This window comes from Cherax quadricarinatus, chromosome 52 (assembly GCF_038502225.1).
Source record: "Cherax quadricarinatus isolate ZL_2023a chromosome 52, ASM3850222v1, whole genome shotgun sequence".
Taxonomy (NCBI): Eukaryota; Metazoa; Arthropoda; class Malacostraca; order Decapoda; family Parastacidae; genus Cherax; species Cherax quadricarinatus.
This window is the reverse complement of record NC_091343.1, coordinates 14,489,401-14,505,017: the sequence shown is the minus strand read 5'-3', so window position 1 is coordinate 14,505,017 and position 15,617 is coordinate 14,489,401. Positions and strand designations below refer to the sequence as shown.

The 15,617-nt window shown below is 38.7% G+C and overlaps 1 protein-coding gene and 1 long non-coding RNA gene across 11 annotated transcripts in view; one reads left to right on the top strand and one right to left on the bottom strand.

Moving 5' to 3' along the window:
- Positions 1-940: 940 nt before the first annotated feature.
- pyd (zonula occludens-like protein polychaetoid) overlaps positions 941-15,617 on the bottom strand; it is a 662,689-nt gene continuing 648,012 nt past the window's right edge. For 8 of the 10 annotated variants that reach the window (XM_070096083.1, XM_070096079.1, XM_070096081.1 and 5 more), the window contains one exon: positions 941-3,183. In XM_070096083.1, coding sequence (XP_069952184.1) covers positions 2,942-3,183 — 242 coding nt within the window. In that variant the 3' untranslated portion in view covers positions 941-2,941. The remainder of the gene's footprint in view (positions 3,184-15,617) is intronic. The other 2 variants (XR_011393435.1, XM_070096080.1) reach the window with 1 other exon arrangement.
- Positions 3,067-15,617, top strand: part of LOC138854213 (uncharacterized) — a 33,843-nt gene continuing 21,292 nt past the window's right edge. Inside the window, exon 1 of the long non-coding RNA XR_011393436.1 lies at positions 3,067-3,205. This is a non-coding gene — a long non-coding RNA (uncharacterized lncRNA). The remainder of the gene's footprint in view (positions 3,206-15,617) is intronic.

Sequence of the window (15,617 nt, the reverse complement as noted above, 5' to 3'; positions counted from 1 at the left end):
GCAGGCCGGACTTGAGTCCTGGAGATGGGAAGTACAGTGCCTGCACTCTGAAGGAGGGGTGTTATGTTGCAGTTTAAAAACTGTAGTGTAAAGCACCCTTCTGGCAAGACAGTGATGGAGTAAATGATGGTGAAAGTTTTTCTTTTTCGGGCCACCCTGCCTTGGTGGGAATCGGCCAGTGTGATTAAAAAAAAAAAAAAAAAATTTTTTTTTTTATTCCTGTGGAGGTACATCTTGTTGGACAAACTGAGATATTTAATTAGAATTACTGTTGAATGGAAGGTGTATCTGCTCCAGCTGTTATTGGCTTTCTAATGTGAGCAGTTGTTGGGTGATCCTCATTGAATTTTTAACTTTCCATGTACAGTGGACCCCCGCATAACGATTACCTCCGAATGCGACCAATTATGTAAGTGTATTTATGTAAGTGCATTTGTACGTGTATGTTTGGGGGTCTGAAATGGACTAATCTACTTCACAATATTTCTTATGGGAAAAAATTCGGTCAGTACTGGCACCTGAACATACTTCTGGAGTGAAAAAATATCGTTAACCGGGGGTCCACTGTATATAAAAAAAATTTCACTAAATTTCCTTTTAGCCCTTTTTCAGACAGATTTCCCAAAAATTTCTGTAATGTGTTTTGAGTTTTGTACACTATATAACATTATTTTTCAAAAACCCACATTACATGGAGAGTTGCAGGCAAGTTTTAAGATATTAAAAGAGTAATTATAATACAAATTTGTTGTTTATACAATATAAATGCATGTTTATTAGTATGATTATATTTTCAGAGATGTACCATTATCCACATTAGTTTATTTTACAAGCTTATATTTCTACTAGAATTTTTTTTTTTTTTTACACAGTTCAAGCTCCTATACCTAAAGACTATAAATGCCATATATGCTTTCTATAAGGTTTATGAAAGACTATGAAGAAATAATTCCATTTTATTTAACACTCTTCTATAGCTACAAATTTTTGTATTGTACAGGAATATTACTACTCGAACACAATAATTTTTATATGTACAGAAATTATATGGTTCGTTGTTTGAATGATAACGTAAAACTTTGTAATCCTTAACCTGAATTGTTGTAATTTAGACTAGTCAACTTGAAACGGACCAACAGACTAACAGGCTGAACGAGCGAGGACAACATTTAATGACTGGATAACAATACTGACACAACAGGTAATTTGCTCCACGGTTCTGCTGTACTCTCACACTGTAACAAGCGCAGCTGGAGAGAATCCAAACTGCATGCACACAAGGCTCACAAAACATTGGACCTTCAGCAACAACTGACCACAACTTCTCACTGCTGAACATTTCATAACCCTAGATGCCCACAGATTGTAAATTCTATGCAGCAGAAGATGAAGGAAATAAAGTACTGTACAATAATTATTTTATGTACAAATCAGCAAAGATGCTTTAATAACAAAAATTCTTTAGAATTGTATTGCAAGTGAGAAATTTGCAATTTAGATCTTTGAATTTTAATACATATTGTAATAGAGAAGGCACTTTTTAATGCAATTAAAAATTCAATACTGACAGTCATATTGTGCTTTAGTTTCTACACCATGAGAACTGTCCTCAGTTCAGTATTCACAACTGTATGTGATGTATATAAATGCTGGTGAAAAAACTGACTTGTGCATCAAAATGTATAAGCTAAGGTCCCTCTTGCATGAAGACAGATTCTAATACCACATAAACCAAATATTTCTTTTGATTATTCATTTAAGAGAACCACCAGGCAAGTAGATTGGCTAAGATCCAACACAGGTCATGGTATTCTCCATTCCCTCCCCCAAAATCCTCTATCTGGCTCATCAAATACCCAGCTCATTATCAATATCAACAACATTTGAGCATTAACATGATTTCAGCATTGATTATTGTCATTTAAAAACTTGAGTGTTCCCACTACAGCAGAGCCTGAGCTTGGAAGCTTCCTCACACAAGCATGTTTTAGTTCTAAAATTAGGTAATTTATAATCTAATAGTTCCTATCATGAAATGCTTTATCTGCTATAAGTGTCTACTAGAAAGTCTTCTCCAGTGTATGAGACACATCAATGATCTCTGTGTATATGAAAATGAAAAATGTCCTTTACAAAACACAAAGCTGTAAATTTTAGTCCCTACCCATGACAAATACAAATACAAATACAACCATGGGTTTACAATAATTTAAACATCTACTGAGGAAACAACCTTTAGTTTTTAAGCTTCACAATCAATGATTATTTGAACTGCATTTAAGAAATAAAAAAAAAATTGAAAGTGTATGGTAGAAACAATAAATATCTGAAAGGCAAACTGGGCTATACATACAACATTGCTCATAATAACACCATAATTCTTGTGATGCAAAAATATTTTGATATATTTTTTCCAACATCCACACTTGTACACTAAGAACAGCAGACAACCTCATTACATAAAGACATCACTTTTGCCCAACTATCCAACCAACTTCCCACACATTTTATTTCCATTATGCAAGTTTAAGTAACAAGGAAAATTTTATGACTTGTACATAGAACACATAAGAGTTCAGTGGATGACATCTCAAAGGAGAAATACATGAAAAACTTTTAAGCAACAAGAAAATAATGTTTCCACATCTAATCACCATTCACTTGTTGATTTCATAACATGTTACACACATTGCAAAAATCACATCTTCTAAAGGTATTCATAGCAAGTGTGAGGGAGAGTTTTTCCAGAGCATTTGAGGGAATTAAAAAATAATTTATATAGTTTAACTAACACATTTTTCAGGTATGACAAATAGTGGTTCAGTCATGTTTTCAGAATGTAGTAAACACATACATAGTCAAGTGGCTGATCATGAATCATCTTATCTTCAAAATATCACTAAAACAATGGCATTTAACATAGCTAAATACACATGTGTCTTCAGAAGTGATCGACCAAAACAGATACGCAGTTGGCACCTATGTGAGAGGTATGAGGTGCATCGGCCAGGGACATATTAGTCCACTGTGCTGGCTGGCCTGTGGGTGTATCTGAGGACTTGAGGGCAAAACTCCAAGTATTGGGAGACACTGAGGCCGCATGAGGGAGTCGCAGTTCTACCGGTCGTGCAAACTGCAGCCCATGGGGACCACACATCACCAGAGGACTAAGAAGGGTTTCACCTGTAATGCCATCATAATCAAGGTATTAACTTATAATATTCATTTTTCAGTTAATTTTATCACTCATAAATGGAGTTACCCATTTGATAATTTGCTAGAATTTTCAACATACTGTCTAAATAGTATATGACTAACTAACATGGTTCAAGGAATAACAGGGTTAATTATCTACAGTCAAAAATTATTAAAAGAAAGTTTGAAAATGTTAATGGATTAAGGTCATTCTGATGCTCTATTCAGCCAGCATAGCTTTTACTCTTCTTTTTTTTCTCACAGTATGGAAATAAAAATGCAATAAGTGAAAAAGCAGGAATTACATATTCAGTAATCTCCCAATTAGTAGTAGCTTACTTGGTATGATTTCACTTAGCTACTACAGTAGGTATATATTACAGAAGTTTTGCTTGGTGGGAATCTGTCCCACACTCTGTGATCACTTGTAGCAGCTGTTTGTCACAACTTAGTGAAACAAAATATTTCTTGATACTTTTTTCTTTTTTACCAAAGCCTGATCTGTTACACATGTTCCAAACAGCCATATTAAAAAATCAACAAATGTGTGTACATGAGGGAGATGCTGCAGTAGCTCAAGGCCCTTTCACTTTTGCCACTGCTTCATCAGGAGCTTTGCAATATAAGGAAATGCATAAATGAAATGGAAAATCTGGAGGTTAAGTCAGTGAGTGGTAATTCCTGACTTTTCTTAATTACTATTCCTTATAAGTGTCAGCTCTTGATGTAGGGCTATTAGTAGTCTGAAAGGTCTTCAGCTGGTTATTTATCAAAATCTAAGTAATGACAGAGTATACATTAGATTGGAGGAAGTAAATGTGTTCAGATGGGAGTGAACCTGTTGGTATACGAGTTTAAGGAAAACAAAGTGAACCATAGAACAGACATAGAGAAAAAAGGTAGGTGGTGCACTGAAACATCTGTGGAGACAACTTTATGGAGGCATAAAGTTGGATGTGAAATGGGTTTTAAATATGACAGTGGGGAGGAGGAGGAGGCTGGAGGCAGTAGATGTATTTGAGGGTAATGTGTAATGTGAATATTAGGTAGACAATTTGAAGTGCAGTGTGTGTGTGTTGGATTACCAAAAATATAAGTGAGAAGGCTGAAGAGGTGTTGTTGAGGTAGTTTGGCCATTCAGAGAGGATGAAATAGAGCAGGATGACCAAGAGAGTGTGTGTAAAGCTGGGGGTGTCAGGACAGAGAGGTAGGAGTCATTCCATGGAAAGTTGTTGGGAAGGGGGGTAAAGGTTTTGATTTACTAGGGGCTTTGCCATTAAAAAGGCTTGTGTGAGTGTGTTGGATCAGAGTAGAGACTAAGTGGTGTTTAGAGTTTATCAGGATATTGGATTATAAGCAAGGTAACATATAATAAAATTCAGGGGAAATTGCTGGACTTAGAATCTTGGAAGTGGGAAGTACAGTGGCTGCATTCTAAAGGAGGGGTAAGGATGTTGCAGTTTGGAGCATCATCTAAACTGTGATGTCTGTACATTTCAGGCAAAACAGCAAATGAATGAATGATAGTCATCTCCCATGCTATAACAGTGGGAGGTGACCTTCGGTGTGTAAAAATATTTCCTTCTGCCTATGCTTCAGACTGATCAAAACTAAGAGACTTATCATCTATCAAGGCTGAGAGACTAAACACCTGAAAATTACCTCCATTGCCTCTAGTAATTAAATCACCTGCTTCTCAGGCAAAATGGTACATAAGAACATAAGAATGGAGGAACACTGCAGAAGGCCTACTGGCCCATGCAAGGCAGGTCCTTATCAAAACTACCTCTACCTAGAGCTACCCAAGAAATAACTCCCGTACCCAATGACACCAATCAAACCCAGCCCCTCCCACTCATATATTTGTCCAATCTCTTCTTAAAGCTACCCAAGGTCCTAGCCTCTATCACCCAACTGGGAAGATTGTTCCACGCATCTACAACTCTGTTAGAAAACCAGTACTTACCTATGTCCTTTTTAACCCTTTCAGGGTCCACAGGCCCTCTCCAAGACTTTTTCTCCGGGTCCCCAAATTTAAAAAAAAAAAAAAAATTCTTATGAAAGATAGAGAATCTTTTCCCGATCATAATGACACCAAAACTATGAAATTTGATGGAAAACTTACGGAATTATGCTCTCGCGAAGTTAGTGGTCTCAACGATGTTTACGCATCGGCGATTTTGCCCACTTTGAGCCCTATTTTCAGCCAATTCCAGTGTCCTAGAACTCCATTTTTTCTAGTGAATTAGTACAAGAAACCACCCATTTACCAATTTCAACTATCCAATATAGTGGTCAGAATTTAGCCATTTTGCCAATTTCCAAATAGGGTCCAGAATAAACAAGACATTGCTGGCACTAAAATAACATTTCCTCTGTTCATTAGTCACGTCCCCCACGCCCCTTTTACATTCTTTTGCTTTCCATTTTGAATTTTTATTCTCACAAAAAAATAGAAAATTTACTGTTATGCAGACTACTGCATTAGTGTAGAAATGGTATAAATAATATCGGTGCACTTGTGAAAGAACATTAGACTCACCAGTTGACGTGTATTGGACTCTTAGCATGATTTGTTTACTTTTGAACTTTGGTAAAAATCGAACATTTCTGCTAATTTGAGCTCAATTTCAAGGTACTTTTCATTGTAAAACCAGTCAAAAATCATCTCAATTTCTGTAATATGTCTTCCATTCTATCAAATGAGACCAGGAAAACTAGAATACAGTGGACCCCCGCATAGCGAACGCCTTGCATAGCGAACAATCCGCATAGCGAACGCTTTGTTCGCTGAAATTTTGCCCCGCATAGTAGACAAAAACCCGCTCAGCGAACTTCGTCCGAGACGCGTCCAATGTGGGCCCTCAGCCAGCCTCACATGTGCCGCCCGTCCCATTGTTTACCAGCTAGCCTCCGCGGTAACATTCAAGCATACACTCGGAATATTTCGTATTATTACAGTGTTTTCGGTGCTGTTTCTGGAAAATAAGTGACCATGGGCCCCAAGAAAGCTTCTAGTGCCAACCCTGTGGTAAAAAGGGTGAGAATTAGTATGGAAATTAAGAAAGATTTTGAAGGGTTTGGGGCTAACCCTGAGAAGCCTATGCCAGTTGTGGAATCCATTGTGCCTACTTCAAAAATTAAGGAAATGTGTGCACAGTGGGTTGAACTGCAAACCTTTATGGATGAAAATCACCCTGACACAGCTGTTGCAAGCCGTGCTGGTGACTATTTCAATGACAATGTTATGGCCCATTTTAGGAAAGTCTTGAAGGAACGGGAGGTACAGAGCTCTATGGACAGATTTGTTGTGCGACAGAGGTCCAGTGACTCTCAAGCTGGTCCTAGTGGCATTAAAAGAAGAAGGGAAGTAACCCCAGAAAAGGACTTGCTACCTCAAGTCCTAATGGAAGGGGATTCCCCTTCTAAACAGTAAGAAGATAATGCTCTCCCCTCCTCCCATCCCATCAATCATCACCAGATCTTCAATAAAAGTAAGTGTCATGTAATTGTGCATGCCTTTTTCAGTTTGTGTGTACTAAAATTAACATTTTTTTGTGGTAAAAAAATTTTTTTTTCATACTTTTGGGTGTCTTGCACGGATTAATTTTATTTCCATTATTTCTTATGGGGAAAATTAATTCGCATAGCGAACATTTCGCATAACGACCAGCCCTCTTGCACGGATTAAGTTCGCTATGCGGGGGTCCACTGTACAATAATAAATGCCAATACCATACGAAAATACAGTGCAAAGTCGCTGTTTTAATCCAAAAACACTGTCAGTTTTTTTTTCTCATTATGCACTGTGTGCTGCAGGATTTTTTTTTTTTATACTGCGCACACTGACCACAGACCCATTCTTTCATATGTAGGCCTACCAGCTTTCTCTCACTAGATTTGAAGGCGCTAGAATTTATGAGTACTAATACGTCAAGGACCCTGGTACGTAAGCCGGGCTAGTACGGCCGAAACCCTGAAAGGGTTAAATGTCTAATTTTATGTCATTGTAGACATTTTCATTAATCCATCTATGATATGTTCTTTAAAATTATATAAGAAACACATTACAAAGCATATAAACATGCTGTTTACATGCTATGGAGATGTGGTTGCCGGGTGGAGGGAAAATATTACATAATACAGTGGTCCCTCGTTTATCGTCGTTAATCCATTCCTGGAAGTGCGATGATTATCGAAATAGACGATTTTCGAATCAATTTTCCCCATGAGAAATAATGTAAATACAATTAATCCGTTCCTGACACACAGAAGTATTAAAACAAAAAATTTTTTTATGTGAAATATAGATGTAGCACATAAACAATACAATGGGACATGATGAATGAAACATTAACAGCATAACACTTGCCTTTATTGGCGATTCTTATTAGTGTATGGAAGACTGGAGGAGGAGAGAGATTGGATTAGTTACTGTGTGGAAGGGGAATCCCCTTCCATCAACACCTCAGGTACCAAGTCCTTTTTTGGGGTTGCTTCTCTTTGTTTCTTAATGCCACTAGGACCAGCTTGAGAGTCACTGGAGCCCTGTCTCGCAAAAAAAGTGTCCAGAGAGCTCTGTTTCTGGCGTCTCTTTAAAACTTCAATAAAATGGGCCAAGACTGTCACTGTACAAGTTGCCGATATGGCTTGCAACATCCTTCTCAGGGTGATGTTTCTCCATAAATCTTTCCATCCTACCCCACATTTCAAAAATCTCCTTAATTTCTGAAGAAGGCACCTTCTTCCATCTCTCTTCCTTCATCTCTCTTCCTCCTCCTCTGCAGCAAGATTCCGAGCTGCGATCTGTTGCTGTTCCTGCTGAAGCTCTTGCAGCTCCTCTGTGGTTAGCTCTTCATTGTGGTCCTCCACCAACTCTTCCACATCCTCCAAACTCACATCCAGCCCCATGGAACTCCCCAATGCCACAATAGAGTTCACAACTGACATAGGCTCATCAGGGTCAGCCACAAACCCTTCAAAATCCCTCTTGTGGACACAATCTGGCCACAAGTTTCTCCAAGCAGAGTTCAAAGTCCTGGTAGTCACTCCCTCCCAAGCTTTACCTATAAGGCTTATGCAATGGAGGATACTGAAGTGTTCTTTCCAAAAAATCTCTTAAGGTGGAGTGTCTGAGGTCACATTAAAGCACCTTTCAAACATTGCTTTGGTGTAGAGTTTTTTAAAGTTTGAAATGACCTGCTGGTCCATGGGCTGGAGGAGAGGAGTGATTCCGGGAAAAGAACTTTACTGTGATGAACCCAAACTCCTGCAGAATTAGGTCATCCAAGTTTGGAGGATGAGCAGGTGCATTGTCCATTACTAGGAGGCACTTGAGATCAAATTTCTTTGCCAGGAGGAAATTCTTCACACTAGGGCCAAACACTTCATTGAATCACTCGACAAAAATTTCCCTCGTGACCCATGCCTTATTATTAGAGCTCCAAAACACACACACAGTTTACTCTTCATAACATTGTTTTTTTTTTAACACTCTGGGATTTTCAGAATGGTACACTAGTAACGGCTTCACTTTGAAATCCCCACTAGCATTAGCACAGAACATGAGTGTCAGCCTGTCTTTCATATGCTAATGTCCTGGCAGTCCCTTTTCCTCTTGAGTAATGTAGGTCCTTTTTGGCATTTTCTTCCAAAAGAGGCCTGTTTCATCACAAATGAACACTTGTTCAAGTTTCAGTCCTTCAGCCTCTATGTACTCCTTGAATTCACTTACGAATTTTGTAGCTGCAATTTTGTCCAAACTAGCAGCCTCACCATGCCTTATCACACTGTGTATGCCACTACGGTTCTTAAACCTCTCAAACCAACCTTTGCCGGCCTTAAATTCACAAATATCAGTACTCATTGCAGGCAATTTCTTTACCAGATCATCATGCAACTGCCTAGCCTTTTACAAATAATCAACATCATAAGACTATCTCCTGCTAATTGTTTCTTGTTTATCCACACCAATAATAACTTCTCAACATCTTCGAGTACTGGTGATCTCATTTTTGTCAGCATATTTACCCCCTTTGCAACAACAGTTTCCTTGATTTCCTTTTTCTTGGCCACGATGGAAGATATGGTTGTACGGGATGTTATACATCCTGGCCAGTTCGGCCACACTTACACCACTTTCATATTGTTCAATAATGTTTTTCTTAAATTCAATCGTATTTCTCGCCACCTTTACCAAAGGCTTGGCACTAGGAGCTTTCTTTGGAGCTATGGTAGCTTATTTAGCACTTGCAAGCACTAAAATGAATGGAATACATATTATGAAATATTTCGTATGAACAAGTGAGGGGACCGTCGCTCACTGGCAAACAATGGCACACTGCCTGGGAAGGGGGGCCGAGGCGGCTCAGAGCCGTGAGTACGCATCCAGGACGAACGACGATAAGCGAGTCGACTAACCATTTGCGAGCCAATGTTTGGATGAAAATAATGTGACGATTTCCGAAAAGGACAACTATCGAGCCCGACGATTATCGAGGGACCGCTGTACTAATAATAATCACTCTTGGGCACATTAAATGTCGTATTTTATGTTAATATAAACATTTCATTAATCCATCTATTATATTTTCTTCAATATTATATAAGAAACACGTTACATAACATATAAATATTTTATGTTTATATACTAAGGAGGTGTGTAGCTGGGTGAAGGGAAAACATTACGTCACTCCTCTTAAAACATAACACTTTTGTTTACAGTTCTCAGCATGAATTATTCATTACTTCTCCATTTGTTTATGATGGCATCTAAAGGTAGTTGACAGAAACGATTAAACTCAGTGAACATGGTATGTCGATGGTAATAATATGTCTCTGGGTCACATTAAATATCGTGTAGCTATGTAGGTAGGTGTAGGTATGTAGCCCAGGCAGACTACATACCTACATTATTATTATAACTGATAATTATATGTATGTGTACCTGTACCTAAGTAAACTTACACACTGTGCTGGCATGCTGGTACACATTAAAATCACTAAGAGTGTCTTATTAGTCTTGAAGATGCCATATTAATAATAATAATAATAATAATAATCACTCTAAGGAGCATTAAATATTGTATAAAACGTTAATATAGACATTTTGCTTAATCCATCTAAATACACCCCACAGTAGAATAAATTAACATAAATATGAGATGTGGAGCCAGGTGACTTGTGGTAGCCAGGCAACTTGTAGGAGTTGTGACAAAAACCAAACGTATTCGTCTGGTTTGTTTATATTGTGTGGGTGGGGTGGTGAGCGTTGCCCTTCTGGCTACCCATACTTCCCAACCTGACTTCATACAAATAAAACTCACCTCTCACCCTACATTAAGACTACAAATATTTTAAGGTAATTAATGAGTGTACTATATATGCATTTCATCGCTCTAGGGAGCTTAATGTCGTAGTAGGTATAAGTGGCCAGGCAGGATGTCATACCTCCCACATGACTTTCTACAAATAAATACTTTTCACCTCTCACCCTACATTAAGACCATTAAGACTACAAATATTTTAAGGTAAGTAATATGTGTACTGTACATGTATATGCATTTTATTGCTCTAGGGAGCTTTAAGCATCGTAGTATAGTATGTGTGGGTGGGGTGGCCAGGAGGGCTACCACACCTGACTTCTTAAGAGTAAATACTACTCACCTTTTGCCCTACATTAAGACTACAAATATTTTGAGGTAAATAATAAGTGTACTGTATGTGTATTTTACTTCTTATTGCCTAGTACTATTGCTAACTTAATACATGTTAGTGTAAACTTGTTATCTGGCATTTATATGCATTTATAAATGGAAAAAATGGAGTTCTGCTTTCTGGCAAAGTCTGCTTTCCGGCAGTAGCCTGGAACCTAACCTGCCGTATAAGTGGGGCCCTACTGTACTAAAGTCCCAATGTGACTTGGTTTTCAGCGAGCTGTTGACCAGACTAAGGATCGACAATCTAAATGAATTTTTTATGACTGAGACCCAATATTTGGTTCATCTCAAAAATCTGATATTATCCTAACACCACAAGACTCAGAAAAGGCAATAAATGACATGCCCATGCACTCTGCGCCAGGCCTGGACTCATGGAACTCTGTGTTCATCAAGAACTGCAAGAAGCCCCTGTCATGTGCCTTCAGCATTCTATGGAGAGGGAGCATGGACACAGGGGGTCATCCCACACTTGCTAAAAACAACAGACATAGCCCCACTCTACAAAGGTGTCAGTAAAACAACTGCAAAGAACTACAGACCGATAGCACTAACATCCCATATCATAAAAATCTTTGAAAGGGTTCTAAGAAACAAGATCGCCAACCACCTAGATACCCATCAGTTACACAACCCAGGGCAATATGGGTTTAGACCGGGTGGCTCCTGCCTGTCCCAGCTACTGGACCACTAAGGGGAGACCTGATCGAAGTATATAAGTGGAAGATAGGTATTAATAAAGGGGATATTAACAAGGTCTTGAGGATATCTCTCCAAGAGAGAACCCATAGTAATGGATTTAAGTTGGATAAGTTTAGATTTAGAAAGGACATAGGAAAGTATTGGTTTGGAAATAGGGTAGTTGATGAGTGGAACAGTCTACCTAGTTGGGTTATTGAGGCTGGGACTTTGGGTAGTTTCAAATTTAGGTTGGATAAGTACATGAGTGGGAGGGTTGGATTTGAGTGGGACTTGCACATCAGAGCTTATTTCTTGGGTAGCATTGAAAATTGGGTTTGTCAAATGCTTGTTAGTGGGATGAATTGTAAAGGACCTGCCTAGTATGGGCCAACAGGCCTGCTGCAGTGTTCCTCCTTTCTTATGTTCTTATGACAATGTCCTGGATGCTATAGAGGATAAACAAAATGCAGATGTAGTATACACAGACTTTGCGAAAGCCTTCGACAAGTGTGACCACAGTATAATAGTGCACAAAATGCATGATAAAGGAATAACAGGAAAAGTTGGTAGATGGATCTAAAACTTCCTAACAAATAGAACACAAAGAATATTAGTAAACAGAGTAAAGTCTGAGGCACAGTACTCGTTCCCATCCTATTCCTCATCCTCATATCTGACATAAGAGATGTAAGCCATAGCTCTGTGTCTTCCTTTGCAGATGACACCTGAATTGCCATGACAGTGACCTCCATCGAAGATGCCACAAGACTCCAAGCAGATATCAACCAATTTTTCAAAAGGGGCCACTCAAAACAATGTGAGGTTCAATGAAGAGAAATTTCAACTACTCAGATATGGAAAACTTGAGGAAATTAAAAATGTATGAGTATACAACAAATCCTAACAATAGAGTGAAAAAGTAATGTGAAGGACCTGGGAGTGATAATGTCAGAGGATCTCGCCTACAAAGACCACAACAATGTACCTACCGCATCTGCTAGAAAAATGATGTAATGGATAATGAGGACTTTCAAAACTAGGGACACCAAGCCCATGATGGTTCTCTACAAATCGCTTGTTCTCTCTAGGCTGGGATACTGCTGTACACCAACTGCCCCCTTCAAGGCAGGCAAAATTGCTGACCTGCTGAGTGTACAAAGAACTTTTACGGCACACATGAGTACAATAAAGCACCTAAATTACTGGGAACAGTTGAAGTCCCTTGATTTGTATTCCCTGGAACTCAGTCGAGAAAGATACGTGATAATATATATTTGGAAAATTCTAGAGAGACTGGTACCAAACTTGCTCATGAAAGTCACTCCCTATGAAAGGAAAAGACTTGGCAGGACTTGCAACATTCTCTCAATGAAAAGCAGGGGAGCCACGAGTTTACTGAGACACAATATAATAAGTGTCAGGGGCCCAAGAACGTTCAACTGCCTCCCAGCATACATAAGGGGGATTACCAATAGACCTCTGGCTGTCTTCAAGAAGGTGCTGGACAGGCACCTAAGGTCAGTACCTGACCAACCAGGCTGTGGTCTGTATGTCAGTTTACATGTGGCTAGCAGTAACAGCCTGGTTGATCAGACCCTGATGCACCATGAGGCCTGGTCTCAGACTGGGCCTCGAGGGTGTTGACCCCCAAAACCCTCTCCAGGTATATTCCAAGTAAGACTAGAAGGACACTCTTAGTGATTTCAGTGTGTACCTGCACATCAGCACAGTGTGTAAGTTTATTTAGGTACAGGTACACATAAGTATAATTATCAGAGTACATATAAAATATGCAATAACTTTAAAATCCTTGAAATTTTGGAAAGTTCCAGACATAATGGAGAGATGTGCTCACGGAGAACATAAAAACTGAGTGGCACATGGTGACTGTATTAGAAAGTCAGGTGGGGGGAGCCGTATAGCAAATTTTGTTCATAATTTGAAATGTCTGTATTAGTGGAATGCTGTATATTATTTTCATAACTAAGCACTAAACCCACAAGGGTTATAAAAATTAAATATAAAATTTAAGACGTGCTACAAAATGGATCCCAACATCAAGCTATTAATTTTGCAGAAAGAATGAAGATTCTAGAAATGTCCCCATTGGTATTCAGAAAAAAAAAAAAAAAAAGTAATCATGTACAGTAGGGCCCCGCTTTATGGCGTTTCGCTTTACAGTGTTCTGCTAATACAGTCATTTCAAATTATGATCAAAACTCTCTATACGGCCCCCCCTACCTGACTTTCTAATACGGTCACCGCGCGCCCACCCTGTTTGTTTACCTGGAGGTTATTCCGGGGATCAACGCCCCCGCAGCCCGGCCCATGACCAGGCCTCCCGATGGATCAGGGCCTGATCAACTAGGCTGTTACTGCTGGCCGCACGCAGTCCAACCTATGAGCCACAGCCCGACTGATCCAGCACTTACTTTAGGTATCTATCCAGCTCTCTCTTGAAGGCAGCCAGGGGTTTATTGGCAATTCCCCTAATGCTTGATGGGAGGCTCTTGAACAGTCTTGAGTCCCGGACACTTATGGTGTTTTCCCTTAGTGTACCAATGGTGCCCCTACTTTGGGGGCATTTTGCATTGCCTGCCCAGTCTCTTACTTTCGGAGGGAGTGATTTCTGTATGCAGATTTGGGACCATTCCTTCCAGGGGCTTTGGCATGCTGCACTTTAAAAATTGTATTCCTTGTACTTCTCTGTATCATGTTCAAATTAAATAAATAAATAAATAAATACTGTTTGTACAGCAATGCATGCAACCATACGACCTGTTTTTGTAATACTCATTTGTGCTTGTTATCTGTTTACAATAATGTTTTACCACTGAATACTTCATTGCTTAGTTAATTTTAAGCCTGTCCGTAATGCTATGCATTCAAGTGGCTTTGGCATGCTGCATTTAACTGTATTCTTTTGTACTTCACTGTATCATGTTCAAATTAATAAATAAATAAAATAAATAAATAAATTTTCCAAGTGTAGATTATGATATATCTCTCCCTCCTGCATTCCAACGAGTACAAGTCAAGTGCTTCCAAGCGTTCCCAGTAGTTAAGGTGCTTGACAGAACTTATACGTGCAGTAAAGGATCTCTGTACACTCTCTAGATCTGCACTTTCACCTGCTTTGAATGGAGATGTTAATGTACAGCAGTATTCCAGCCTAGAGAGAATAAGTGATTTGAAAAGGATCATCATTGGCTTGGCATCTCTCGTTTTGAACGTTCTCATTATCCATCCTATCATTTTCTTTGCACATGCGATCGTGGCACTGTTGTGATCCTTGAAAGTGAGATCCTCAGACATTACTACTCCCAGGTCCCTTACATTATTTTTCCGCTCTATTGTATGGCCAGAGTTCTATGTGAGATCTGTAAGCACTAAGTCTCTCCATTATGTCTGGAAACTCCAAAATTTCAGGTGTTTTTAAAAGTTATTTCATATTTTTTATATAGTACTCTGATAATTATACTTATGTATACCTGTACCTAAATAAACTTACATACTGTGCTGGCATGCAGGTACACATTAAAATCAGTAAGTGTCTTATGTCTCAAGACGTCATAATAGTAATGATGATGATAATCACCGAGTCTCATTAAATGTCGTATATTTTGTTAATATACATATTTTCATTAATCCATCTATGATATTTTTTAAAATTATATAATAAACACGATGCATAACATATAAAGATGATGAATACACCCAACAGTAGAATAAATAAATAGGTTGGTAGACAGCAACCACCCATGGGGGTACTACCGTCCTGCCAAGTGAGTGAGAAATGAAAGCCTGTAATTGTTTTACATGATGGTAGGATTGCTGGTGTCTTTTGTCTGTCTCTTAAATATGCAAGATTACAGGTACGTCTTGCTACTTCTACTCACACTTATGTCACACTACACATACATGTACATGTTTATTTATACACACTCATCTGAGTTTTCTTTGATTTTATCTTAATAGTTCTTGGTCTTATTACTTTTCCTTTTATATCCATGTGTGTTGTAA